The 13,124-nt window shown below is 59.4% G+C and overlaps 1 protein-coding gene across 1 annotated transcript; it reads left to right on the top strand.

Moving 5' to 3' along the window:
- The first annotated feature begins 279 nt into the window (after positions 1-279).
- On the top strand, positions 280-3,719 carry FEM1A (fem-1 homolog A). Its single transcript, XM_039247579.1, has one exon. It carries the CDS (start codon positions 386-388, stop codon positions 2,354-2,356), a length of 1,971 nt encoding a protein of 656 aa, XP_039103510.1. The 5' UTR covers positions 280-385; the 3' UTR covers positions 2,357-3,719.
- The last annotated feature ends 9,405 nt before the right edge of the window (positions 3,720-13,124 follow it).

Here is a 13,124-nt window from a genome sequence, read left to right as displayed (position 1 = left end):
TCGTCGTGAGAGCATGGCACGATGGGAATTGTAGTCCACGCCCGGACGTTTCCGCCTCAACCCTCTGCGCTCAGAACCACAATCCCCACCATGCACCGTGCTCCCAGGTCGCCTCGGCCGGCCTGCGTCCTTCTAGGAGTCGTAGTCTTGACCCTCCACGTCCCTCTTCTGTCTTACGGAGGAGGCCGGCTCCCAGGACTACATTTCCCGGCGCGCCCCCCTTAGCCCGCGGCGCCAGGACGCGGCAGCCATTTTGTTCCGCCGGAGAAGCCCCTAAGATGGCGGCGGGGGAGACGGTGAAGGTTGCCGCCCGCCCTTCCGGGCGTTAGCTCGCGCCCTCCGCGTCCCCCGGCGGCCGGCCCATGGCCTGGCGGAAGCCCGGACCATGGACCTCCGCACCGCCGTGTACAACGCCGCCCGCGACGGCAAGCTGCAGCTGCTTCAGAAGCTGCTCAGCGGCCGGAGCCGGGAGGAGCTGGACGAGCTGACGGGTGAGGTGGCCGGCGGGGGGACGCCGCTGCTCATCGCCGCCCGCTACGGCCACCTGGACGTGGTCGAGTACCTGGTGGACCGGTGCGGCGCGAGCGTGGAGGCGGGCGGCTCGGTGCACTTCGACGGCGAGACCATCGAGGGCGCGCCGCCGCTGTGGGCCGCCTCGGCCGCCGGCCACCTGGACGTGGTGCGCAGCCTGCTGCGGCGCGGGGCGTCGGTGAACCGCACCACGCGCACCAACTCGACGCCGCTGCGCGCCGCCTGCTTCGACGGGCACCTGGAGGTGGTGCGCTACCTGGTGGGCGAGCACCAGGCCGACCTGGAGGTGGCCAACCGGCACGGCCACACGTGCCTCATGATCTCCTGTTACAAGGGCCACCGCGAGATCGCCCGCTACCTGCTGGAGCAGGGCGCCCAGGTGAACCGGCGCAGCGCCAAGGGCAACACGGCGCTGCACGACTGCGCCGAGTCCGGCAGCCTGGAGATCCTGCAGCTGCTGCTCGGGTGCAACGCGCGCATGGAGCGCGACGGCTACGGCATGACCCCGCTGCTGGCGGCCAGCGTCACGGGCCACACCAACATCGTGGAGTACCTCATCCAGGAGCAGCCTGCCGGCGCCGAGGGCCCCTCCGCCGGCCCGGGGTGCGTGCGGCCCCAGGGCGCCGGCTGCTGCGGCGGTTCCCCCGCAGAGGAGCCGCCCGGAGAGCCTTACGAGAGCTGCTGCCCCACGAGCCGGGAGGCCGCCGTGGAAGCCCTCGAGCTGCTGGGAGCCACGTACGTGGATAAGAAGCGGGATCTGCTCGGGGCCCTGAAGCACTGGAGGCGGGCCATGGAGCTGCGCCACCAGGGCGGCGCGTACCTGCCCAAACCCGAGCCCCCGCAGCTGGTCCTGGCCTATGACTATTCCAGGGAGGTGAACACCACCGAGGAGCTGGAAGCGCTCATAACCGACCCGGATGAGATGCGCATGCAGGCCCTGTTGATCCGGGAGCGCATCCTGGGCCCGTCTCACCCGGACACCTCCTATTACATCCGCTACAGGGGCGCGGTGTACGCCGACTCGGGCAATTTCGAGCGCTGCATCCGCCTGTGGAAGTACGCCCTGGACATGCAGCAGAGCAACCTGGAGCCTCTGAGCCCCATGACGGCCAGCAGCTTCCTGTCCTTTGCCGAACTCTTCTCCTACGTGCTCCAGGACCGCGCGGCCAAGGGCAGCCTGGGCACGCAGATCGGCTTTGCAGACCTCATGGGGGTGCTCTGCAAGGGAGTGCGGGAGGTGGAGCGGGCCCTGCAGCTGCCCAAGGAGCCCGGGGACTCGGCCCAGTTCACCAAGGCCCTGGCCATCATTCTCCACCTGCTGTACCTGCTGGAGAAAGTGGAGTGCACGCCCGACCAGGAGCACCTGAAGCACCAGACCGTCTACCGGCTGCTGAAGTGCGCCCCCCGCGGCAAGAACGGCTTCACGCCTTTGCACATGGCCGTGGACAAGGACACCACGAACGTCGGCCGCTACCCGGTGGGCAGGTTCCCCTCCCTCCAGGTGGTCAAGGTGCTGCTTGACTGCGGGGCCGACCCGGACAGCCGGGACTTTGACAACAACACCCCGCTGCACATAGCCGCCCAGAACAACTGCCCGGGGATCATGAACGCCCTGATCGAAGCGGGGGCCCACATGGACGCCACCAATGCCTTCAAGAAGACCGCCTACGAGCTGCTGGATGAGAAGCTGCTGGCCAAGAGCACCATTCAGCCCTTCAACTATGTAACCCTGCAGTGCCTTGCGGCCCGCGCCCTGGACAAAAACAAGATCCCCTACAAGGGCTTCATCCCCGAGGAGCTGGAGGCGTTCATTGAGCTTCACTGAGGGGGCCCTGAGAACGGAGGAACCGGGAAGGGCGGAGCCCACACTGTCTCCCCCCAGACACCCTGAGCCCTTAGGCTCAGGATCGAGGATCGTGGATCGAGGGCTCTACGGCCTCCAGAGCCCCTGTCGCCTCTGCTCTGCCGAGAGGGGAGAGGAATTGGCAAGTTGTTGGTGCTCGAAGCCCCACTCTTCTCCGGGAGCCCGCGAGCCCGTCTTCAATGGGGGAGAAGATGCACGCGCGTCTGCACGTCCCCGCTGCCTGGGTTCCGGAGGATTTTTTGCCTTCTTGCCTCGGGCCAGAGTGATCGAAGCTTTTTGCCTTCTTTTCCGAGAACCAGGAAGAAGCTGAGAATCGGGCCCACGCTTCGTCGTCCCCACGTGGCTGGCAAAGCCCAGCGTCAGGACGTGGAAAGTCGGAGAAGCGAGGCCACCCTCGGCTCTTCGGCGCCTGCCGCTCGCCTCGCTTCCGCGGGTGTGGTGTTGCTGTGTCAGCGAGCGGGCAGGTTACGCGCGGGGCGCGCGCCGCCAGAAGTTGTGCTGCCCTGTTTTTTCTTTTTTTAAAGAAGTTTTGGTCAGATGTCATGCGCTGAAGCCACGCGGGGAGAGTTTTCCGTGTCCGAGATGGCGAGGCTCTCAGGAGTGAGCTCGGTGGCGGGGAATTTGGTGCGAGTCCACGGGGTCGGTCCCAAAAGCCAGGCGACTCTCCGTTTTCTAGAACCTCCCTCGTTCGCCTTCTACTTGGGCCGCCCGACTTTCCACTCAAATTAGAAAGAGAAGCAATTTTCAAACAACGGTCGGGCCAGAAGCCGAAGGAGCTGGCGGAGCCGTCACTCCCCGACCCGGCGAGAACCGCGGGGCGTTCGGGCCTCAGTGGACACTCCCCGGCCCCGCGCGCATGCGCAGTGTGGCTGTGCGCAGCTCCCCGCGGCTCTAAGCTTTTTTTTTTTTTTTTTTTGAAAGCTGCTTGAAAGCCTGAACGTAGGTGTTCCTGGGCCGGTGCCCCGCGCGCTGACAGCACTGGAGGAGACGGCGGTGTCCACAGGTTCCCAGCCAGGGCGATACAAAATCTCGGTGTCCCATCGATCCGGGCGCACAGCGCGCGTGCGCGAGCCGCCGCGGTGTCGCCCCGGGCCCGGGAGCAGGGGCGGCCCGGCCGGGGGAGGGGCCCTTCCCCCGACGCCCCTCCCTCCCGCAGCCTCCAGCCTCGTCTCGGAGCAGCTGCACGGAGGCCTCGAGAAGCCCGAGCGGGGCCCCTGGGCCTCGCCCGCGTTTGCAGTGTTAGTTAGGACGTTATTTATTGGCAAGGCCGGGTTTCACCCTCCGTCGAGGCGGGAAGCACGGAATAAAGCAATGAGGCGTAGAAGTCGTGCGTCTCCGCGCCGGTGCCCCGGTCATTTCCGAGGCCGCAGTGGAGGGGGTGGGCGGGAAGATGGCTGGGGGAGGGTGGTGCTGAGCGCAAAGGTCGTGATGGGGGGGGGGGGCGCAGAGCCCAGCCCCAGGCCACCGCCTCGCCGGGGCAGTTTCTGTCTGTGTCCCGGGACCTTGTGTGGGATTTCACCGGGAAGTGGCGGAAAAGGAGGGAAAGCCGCTGACTTCTCCCAAACCCCACCTCCGAAGAGGAGGCTTGGCCTTCCCGGAAGGCGAGGCAGGGCCCAGGAGGCCGTCCGGGAACTCGGTAGCTCTCTCCGGTTCCGGCCGAGGAGGAAAATCTGGTGCCTCCTCTTCCTGCCGGCTCCTCGTGTAGTTGCGGCTCTCGGCACGGTTGCACAGTGAGAGCACTGCTCCGTGGTCCTGCGCGCTGAGTAGTTCCCGCCGGCCCCTGGGCGCCGGGCACACGGTCCGGGCCCCCTCGGGTCCGGATTGGCCGGCCGGCCGGGGGCTGATTATTCCGTGTGGTCCCCTCGCCCGACAGCGGGGAAGGGCAGGCTGCTGCTCCGTCTCCTGGTTTCACGGGGGTCCGACCACTAACAGCACCCCATCCGCTGTGCTGTGGACACGTGGTTGCCTGGAAGGAGTGGGTGTTGAATCAGCAGGTGCCGGAGAGTGGTCTCAGGGGACACAACACCCGTCAGAGCATTTATTGGGCCCTTGCTGTATGCCAGTCACCATTCCACGCGGTTCCATGTGCTGCCTCAGCGGCTGCTCACAGCAGCCCTATCAAGTAGGTGTTCTTTTTTTTTTTTTTTACACTTATTTTTAAGAGAGAACGCGCAGGAGAGGGGCAGAGAGAGAGGGAGACCGAATCAGAAGCAGGCTCCAGGCTCTGAGCTATCAGCACAGAACCGGAGGCGGGGCTCGAACCCACTAACCTCGAGGTCATGACCTGAGCCGAAGTGGAAAGCTTAACCCGCTGAGCCCCCCAGGCACCCCTGAAGTAGGTGCCCTTATTCCTGTTTTGCAGGTGGGGGGAGCCCGCGACTGGGGTGTTAGCGGAGAGGAAAGCTGTTCTGGGCCAAACGGTTTTCTTTCTAAGCTCCCAGCTGAGAAGTGTGACTTCGCCCCCGCGGGCGGAGACCCTTAAAACAGATTTCCAGTGAGAGGTGATCCCACCTGCACATGGCTCCGGACAATCTGGGGCGTTGGGAGGAGGGGGGTCCCCGGTGGCAGGCCGCAGAATGCAGGCCAGGGCCCCACTTCCTGGTCCGACCAGTCACAGGGGTCTTGGCGAGGGGTGAGCTGGCTCCTCAATGCCCCTGTGTCGGCTTGTGAGGGTTATTGGGGGCCCACGTCCCCAGAGCCTGAGTGAGGGTGGGTTGTGTAACGTGGGTAAAAGCGTAAAAGCTGCCTGAGGCTGCTCTACCGGTGGGAAGACCTTAGACCCTAGCAGGCGATGCGGGGGGGGGGGGCTCCCCAGGCTCCCCCGGCTGGGAGCCCAGGATTGAAGCTGAAGCCCAAGGTCGAGGTGTTGGAAAGCGTGGGCCTCCCCCGCCCCCACCAGTGGGAGCCGCTGCCTGCCGCGCAGAGCTGGGTACCCGCCTAGCTCAGACCTTCCGGAGCCCAGTGACTGTGTGTGGGTCACTGCCGTGTCCTCGGTGCCACGTGTTGAGGGAGCAGGTGGCGGGGTGGGTGAATCACGCAAGGGCGACTGCAGGCCCTCCCCAGATACTTGGGCCAAGCTCGCCTGGGGCCCCCACCCCCCCGGATTCCAGGGGTGTCATCCGAGCAGTGTTTACAGGGAGGGGAGCAGAGCGTCCCGGTCCCGGGTTAAAGATAGCCCTGCTTGGAATCGTCACAGGCTGGAAAGGGGACGTGACCGTCCCGGGGACCTCTGGCACTAACCGCGTGTCCCTGGAGAAGGGGGTGTGGACTCCGGAGTTAGGTCGGTGGGGACTGGACAAAGATGGCGGCCCCGTGTTGCCACGGGTGTTAGGGAAGACCCAGCTCAAATCTGGGCCCCGCCGGCACTCCTGGGGGGAGGCGGGGGTCCCTCCCTGCCCCGCGCCTGTGCCCTCGGTGGGTTGTGGGAGAGTCTGAACATCGGTGTTGAGTGGGACATTGAGATCCTCCAGTGCAGTCCCCCCCGCCCTTAATGTCCTTGATTAAAAGCTCCTCAAGCAGTAATTTTGATCAGATGTCCCCTCCTCCACGAAGCCCTCTCGGATCATTAAAAGCATCTCAGCCATCCACCTCCCCCTGTGCGTTCCCTTCCCCACCCTCACCCTCATGTATAACTTTAACCCCCAAGATGACCTTTATTTGCCTCCTTATTTGTTCCTGTGTCCCCTTCCCTAGAGTGTCAGCCACACCAGCTCGTCCCTGTTGTGTCCCCGGTGCCCAGAGGAGAGTCTGGCCCCCGGTAGTTTGTTGCATGAATAAAGGAACTCACGAGGAGGCCCATGTGGCCCGATGGAGTGAGGGAGGAAGTTGCGGGGGCCCCGGGGTAGCACAAGCAGGCGGCGGGCGGCTCGGACTCGGGGCTGTCGGCAGCCGCTGCGGTTTCAAGCCAAGGAGAGATGATGCCGCCTGTGTAGCCTGGAGGCCCCTGGCTGCGGCTGCAGGAAGAGGCTGGAGGGAGGCTGGGGGTGGGGGGCCCGGTGCCGCTTTCACGCTGCTGTGATGGACCCGGGCGGTCCCCACGGAGGTGTCCGCCCCCCGGGTCAAGGGACTTACTGGGCCCTTCGCAGCAGGAGCATCCCAGGCCCTGGTCCAGGGTCCCAGCATAGGAAGCTGGACGTACAAGCACAAAGTAAACCCAAAGTACGTGGAAACCGTGGAAATCAGTGAGCGGAAATGCACAAATGAGGCCACTGGCCTGGCTCCGTGGGGGGAGCCGGCGACTCTAGTTCTCAAGGTCGCAAGGTCGAGCCTGAAGTCAGGTGTAGAGATTACTTACCTAAATAAAACTTAAATTTTTTTTTTTAATGCACAAACAATAGAGAAAAATCAATGAAACAAAAGCTGGTTCTTTTTTCAGGCTTATTTTGAGAGAGAAAGTGGAGGGGCCGAGAGAGGGAGAGAGAGAGAATCCCAAGCAGGTTCTGTGCTGTCAGAGCAAAACCCAACATGGGGCTGGAACCCAGGAACCCTGACATCATGGCCTGAGGCTGGAATTAAAGTAAAACCTTAATTAAGACACTTAATAAAAAATATTTTATTTAAAAGAAAGCTAAATAAAATGGAACGAAACGTGTGTGGTGGGGGTAGCTCTGAATCTGGCCCTGGAACTGCAGCCACGTGACCTTGGAAATGTTACCGCCCTTCCTCAAGTCTCAGTTTTCTCGTCTGTAAAATGGGGTTAACAGGAACAGCTGCCTGCTGGCATTGCAGGAAGAAATAAGTGGGTTTGTCCCCAGCAACACCCTGGTGCATAGTAAATGCACAGAGAGCTGTGTCGTTACAGGGCGCATACTATGTGCACACATTTCTACATCTGATGCATGGATGAGCTTGGAAAATTTTAAATATTTATTTGAACGTGTCTTAGGGGACAAAGCATAGCGAGCCTCCCCCCAGTGTCCCCAACGTGTGTGTTTACAGATGTTAATACCGAAAATGACCCAAGTTTTAAAAATAAAGATGAGTTTGTTACAATTTTTTACTGAGATGAAATCCACCATTTTGAAGCGTACAGCTTGGTGGCTTTTACGGTAGTCACAAGCTTGGGCAACCATCACCACGACCTAATTCCAGAAATTAAAAAGGGAGGGGGAGGGTAATTTTAAAGTCGTTTAAAGAAAAATACTAGGGGCGCCTGGGTGGCTCAGTCGGTTAAGCGTCCGACTTCAGCTCAGGTCATGATCTCACGGTTCGTGGGTTCAAACCCTGCGTGGGGCTCTGCTGACAGCTCAGAGCCTGGAGCCTGCTTCGGATTCTGTGTCTCCCTCTCTCTCTGACCCTCCCCTACTCTGGCTGTCTCTCTCTCTCTCTCTCTCTCTCAGAAATGAATAAAAACATTTTTAAAAAATAAATAAAGAAAAAATACTAGATGACTCAAGAAATAGAAAAGACATTAAATAACGAAGAAGGCAGATGGCCAGCAGAGAACCCGAGGAAAGGAGACAGGTGAGCAAGGGGGATGGGCGGGTCGATGCCCGGGCTTATCATGTCCCATGTGACAAAAGGGCTCCGGGACCCAGCGACCCAGCAAGGGATGGGGGGGCACGTGGGGCCACCGGGCCTGCCAGCTCCCAGTGCCCAGGGCCCCGCAGAGGAGGGGCGTGGGGTTCGCAGGGTGGGGACAGGCACGGAGCCCCGGAAGGGGTCTGAGGGACCCTGGGGTACCATCAGGGAGGACAGGAGATTGGGCCAGGCTCCCTCTGAGAGGTCAGGAAGCTCCTTTTCTTGGGAAGAGTACAATTTTTTTTTTAGAACTTCCCTTGGAAATTGGAAACCCTGGGCACTTCCCAGGGCTATAAAAAGGCGGTATATCCACTGACCAAGTTAAAAATAAAAGGTCCCTGCCCAGAGGCACTTGGGGTGGGGGGGAGGGGGCGCTGTGTGGGCCGGGCTGGGGCAGGGCTTGTTGCTGTGTGACTTGAAGCAGGTGTCTGCCCTCTCTGGGCTTTGGTCCCCAACAGCCTTAGGCTAAACAGCTTCCCGTTAATGAGGATGTTTATACAGCTGCTGCTGTTACTTACGGAGGCGATAAGCGAGGAAAGGGGCCTCGGACATGACCTGGAACTTGGCGCTCTCGGGGTGGAGGTGGGGGTGGGGTGTCTGTCCCTCCAGCCTCTCCGAGGAGGAATGCTCTCCTGGCCCCAGGAAGCCCGGAGTCTGAAATCACTGTCCCATGGCGACCCCTGGTGGCGCAGAGGGCTCAGTGCAGCGCCTTCCGGGGCCCCACACATAAACGCAGCATGCTGTTCCGGGGGGAGAGGGAAGCACATACATGACTCGGGTTCTGTACTCAGGTCGGCCGCACTGGCTGCTCCCCGTCCTGCGGAGTCTGCAGGGACTGTACCCTCCGCCTGCAGTAGCCTTTCCTTCTTGCAATGCCACCTCCAGGAAGCCTCCCATGACCACCCCCAACCCCAGGGACCCCGCAGTGGCCTCTGCGTCCCCCATCACACCCAGGACCACCCTGGCTGCAACCACCTAGTGGCGCGTCTGTCTTCCCCACAGAGCTGTGAGCCCCGTGGGGAACATGGAACAAAGAGATTATGTTAAGGGTAAAAAGCTTTGCACATTAATTCAAATTCATTAATTGAGCCTCTGCTATGTGGCAGCTACTGGGGTCCAGCAGAGAAATCAACAGATAAAATTCGCATCCTCATGGGGAAGGCAGCTGATAAACAAGGTGCTCAATGGATAATAAGTGACATTATTACTTATTCGTCTAAAAGTGCTAAGCAGGGAGCTATGTAGGAAGGGCGTTCCAAGCTGCGGGAGCAGCCCATGTGAAGGTCCTGGGGCAGGGCCACACCGGCGTGTCGAGGCCCGCATGGCCTCATACAGACTAGGGGAGGGGGAGCGAGCGAGGAGGAGAGGGCAAGGTGTGCAGAGCCTTGGGGCCCTGCGGAGGACTTAGGCTTTTCCCGAGGGAAGTGGGAGCCCAGCGCCGGTGGGAGCATTAGGGGTGCTCACGGGCGCCCTCTGGTGGGCATGCGCTGGAGATGCAGAAGACTTGCGGGATTCAAACTCCAAGTCGCTCAAGTTCTTTCTGCCCGGGCCCAGGGGCAGCCACGCATGCACTGTGTGACACTGGGCAATGCATTGCCCTCTCTGGGCCCAGAGAGCGGGAGAAGTGTGTACAAGATCTAACCACCTCGGAAAGACATCCAAGCAGGGACACAGCTATTAACCTCCGAAAAGAAATCATGTTATTGATTCATGTTTCACAATTTTTATATTTTATTAAAAAATTTTTTTAGCGTTTATTCATTTTTTTGAGAGACAGAGAACGAGCAGGGGAGGGGCAGAGAGAGAGGGAGACAGAATCCGAAGCAGGCTCCAGGCTCCGAGCTGCCAGCCCAGAGCCCGATGTGGGGCACGAACTCGTGACCGTGGGATCATGACCTGAGCCGAAGTTGGAAGCTTCACTGACTGAGCACCGCCCCACCCCGCGCCCCCATGTCTCGCAGTTTTTAAAGGAGGGGAAATTTTCAAAAACTTGCCCCTTATTTTTCCTTAAGGCTGTTTGTCTTAGCGGGGAGAGGGGGTTTCCCCGGAAACACCCCAGACGGGGCCGCTGGGGCGCACTGGCCTAGGGGCGGTGGCGGCCACCAGGGGGCGCCAAGGCGGCAGGACGTGTGGCTGAGTGTCCACTGGGGAACCGTGGCCGTGGCGCGTGGCCATAGCCCAAGCCCCGAGCTCTTCTCGCCCCGGTACCTTTGTCCATGCTGTGCCCACCTCCAGGAAGTCTCTTCCCAACCCAAGGCTCGTTCCAACTCAGGCTTCAGGTCTCAGCTTACTTCCTCCTTCCAGAAGCTTTTCTTAATCCCCCCGGGCTCCTCAACGGCCCCCTTTGGGCCTCCGGAGCCCCCTATACGTCTCCTTCACGGGCCTCATCGCCCAACATCGTCTCTGTCTCCAGCAGTGGACCCCGATCCCTCGCAGAACAGATTGGGGTCGTCCTGCGTCACGCTGGGGGCATGGTGACCACTGAGTCACCACTGTGCCCAAAGGGCCTGCACCCGGAAGGAGCTCAATAAATGCGGGTTGGATAAACAGATGGAGGAATCCATATCCCTTCCACTCAGCGACCGGTGAACTCCGTGGGGGTGGAGAGCGGCGCCCAGCGCAGGGCTGCACCCAGCAGGTGCTCCTTACAGTGTTTGTCAACGGACTCACTGAGCAATTACTGTGCGCCACTTCCTGTGCTGGCTTCTGAAAACACTACCTGGACCCAGACAGACCCACCCCGGCGGTCTCAGGGTACGCACGGTGTGGCGGAGAAACCAGGAATTAACAAGCAGAGACAGCAACAAAACTATTTCCCAGATTAAGAAGGAAAAATGTAGGCAATGAATCAACAGCGTGCACAATCTCTGCATGGGCGAGAATCCCGCAGAGAACACCCGGCTCCTTCTTCTGCCCCTAAAGTCTACTTGTGTGCTGTGTGACCCCGGGTAAATGACTTCACCTCTCTGGGCCTCGGTTTCTTCATCTGTAAATTGGGGCAGTGATGGTCTCTAGCCCCTGGGCTACTGGGAAGACGAAATAAGCTCATGTGGCCTGTAAAACCCTCAGCCCAGGGGGTTCAGAATGATTGTCCTTTAAATACGCTGGGGCAGCACAGGGTCGTGCGAAGTATTGGAATTCCAGACCGGAAGTCACTAGGACCACATACCTATGGGAAAGATGAGGCCCAGAAAAGGGCTGTGACTTGTTCCACGTCTCACGATTTCTCAGGGGTTAATAGGGGTTCAAGCTCTTAATGTGGCCGCTTGTCCTTCCTCTGCACCCAGCATGGGTCCAGCCCCCCGCAGTAGCTGGCCTGGGCCAGGTCTGTTGCCACTCCTCTGGTCCCAGGCTCACTCAGGCCTGCATCGCCCTTCTAGTCTGTCCTTTCCAGAGAAGCCACCAGAGGACGCCTGTGAGAACTGGAATCCGATTCCCCCTCCCCTCCCCCGCCTGCTAAGGGGCCCCAGAATTTCCACCTCCCTGCGGGAAAAGCCCAAGCCCTTCCCCAGGCCCACAAAGTCATGCGTCCCCTCCCTTTCCTGCCCTCCACACTCTCTCCCCGTTCCCCACTCTGCTGTAGCCACAAGGTCTTCTTCCAGTTCCTCCAACAACATGCCAGGCAGGGCTCTACCCCAGGGCCTTTGCATGAGCTGTTTCCCTCTTTTTATATATATATATTTTTAATATTTTATTTATTTCTAGGAGAGAGAGAGAGAGACAGCGTGAGCAGGGGAGGGTCAGAGAGAGTGGGTTTTACAGTCTCTGAAATAGGCTCCAGGCTCTGAGCTGGCAGTCAGCACAGAGCCCGACGCAGGGCTCGAACCCACGAACCACGAGATCATGACCTAAGCGAAAGTCAGACGCTTAACCAAGCCACCCAGGCGCCCCATGTTTCCCTCCTTCCAGAAAATCACCCAGTCCTCAAGCTCCTCTCATCCCAGCCAGCTCCTCTTTCGACAGGTCTTGGCTGTAACACCAGCTCCTTAGCCTCCTGGCTGCTCAGTCCAAAGTCTTCCCTCCTGGGACACTCCCGTTTCACTGTTCATTTCTTCTGATAGCTCTTCACTTTCAGAAATTATTGCTGCTTCATTTGATGATTCATTCATTGTTCCCTCCCCTCTGACTCCACTCCAGGGATGTACTGAGTGCCCCTACTGTACTCCCATGCCCAGGGCAATCCAGGCACACAGTAGGCACTCCATAAATGTTATTCAAATGAGCCTGTTCACTGCAGCTGTCCGGTGATTTGTGGCTAGCTCCCTCCTCGATGATCAGAAATAGTCTGCCCACAAACCCACCCCACCTTGCAGCACCCTGGAAGCTGATTTCAGGGGCTCCTCCCCAGGCTTGACGTCAGCGCTATGGAGGCCCGGGCAGAGCCCTGACAAAATCTAAGTCAGCGACTAGAATAGCAAGTGGTATCTGGCTGCCTGGGTGAGTCAGCCTGCCCGCCCTCCTGGGCCCCGAGAAACGGAGGAAAGAGTTCATGTTTGCAGGAGGCAGTTGGGTGGGAGGAGCCAGCAGCTTCTTGGCTCAACCAGGTCGAATTTGCCCTTTCTGTGTTCTGGCCCTTGGAAATTACAGTCTCCCACTCCCGACCTGTGTGACCTCGGGGACCAGAATTCACCTCTTTGAGCCTGTTTTTCTTTTCTGTAAAATTTGCCCAATGCTATAAGCTTCTTCCCCGAGGGGGTTCAATTTTGGGGATTCAAATAGGTTCAAGGCCGCCTGGCAGGCTCAGTAGTGCAGCATGTGACTCGATGTTGGGTTCATGACTTTGAGCCCCACATTGGGCACAGAGCTTACTTTAAAAAAAATAAAAAAGATTAAAAAATAAAACAAAATACGTGGAGATATTTAAAGCCTCCGGGATCCGTACATGTGAGTGTCCAACAAATGTTCATTCTATTCCTTCTCAAAGGTGTGTGCTGAAAAAGATTCACCCTCTCCTCTCTGGGCCTGCAGTTAATGAGCACTTAACACTGGAGTGTCAGTGTATCGCAAAGGATCTGCTGACAACCCTGAAACACCGGCATCATGAACCCACTTCTCAGATGAGAGCCTGAGGCTGAGCAAGCCAAAGGCTCTCGCCTAAGATCACATGGTGGGATCTGAGTCCAGAATGGGGTACTGGGCGGGAGGGGCATCAAGGCAGGACCCCTTCCAGGCAAAAAAAAAAAAAAGAGAGAGAGACGGCACCAGCAAT

Source organism: Hyaena hyaena, unplaced genomic scaffold (assembly GCF_003009895.1).
Source record: "Hyaena hyaena isolate Hyena2069 unplaced genomic scaffold, ASM300989v1 scaffold_296, whole genome shotgun sequence".
In the NCBI taxonomy this organism is placed as follows: domain Eukaryota; kingdom Metazoa; phylum Chordata; class Mammalia; order Carnivora; family Hyaenidae; genus Hyaena; species Hyaena hyaena.
Note: the sequence above shows the minus strand (reverse complement) of the source record. Positions and strands in the feature narration are given on the sequence as shown.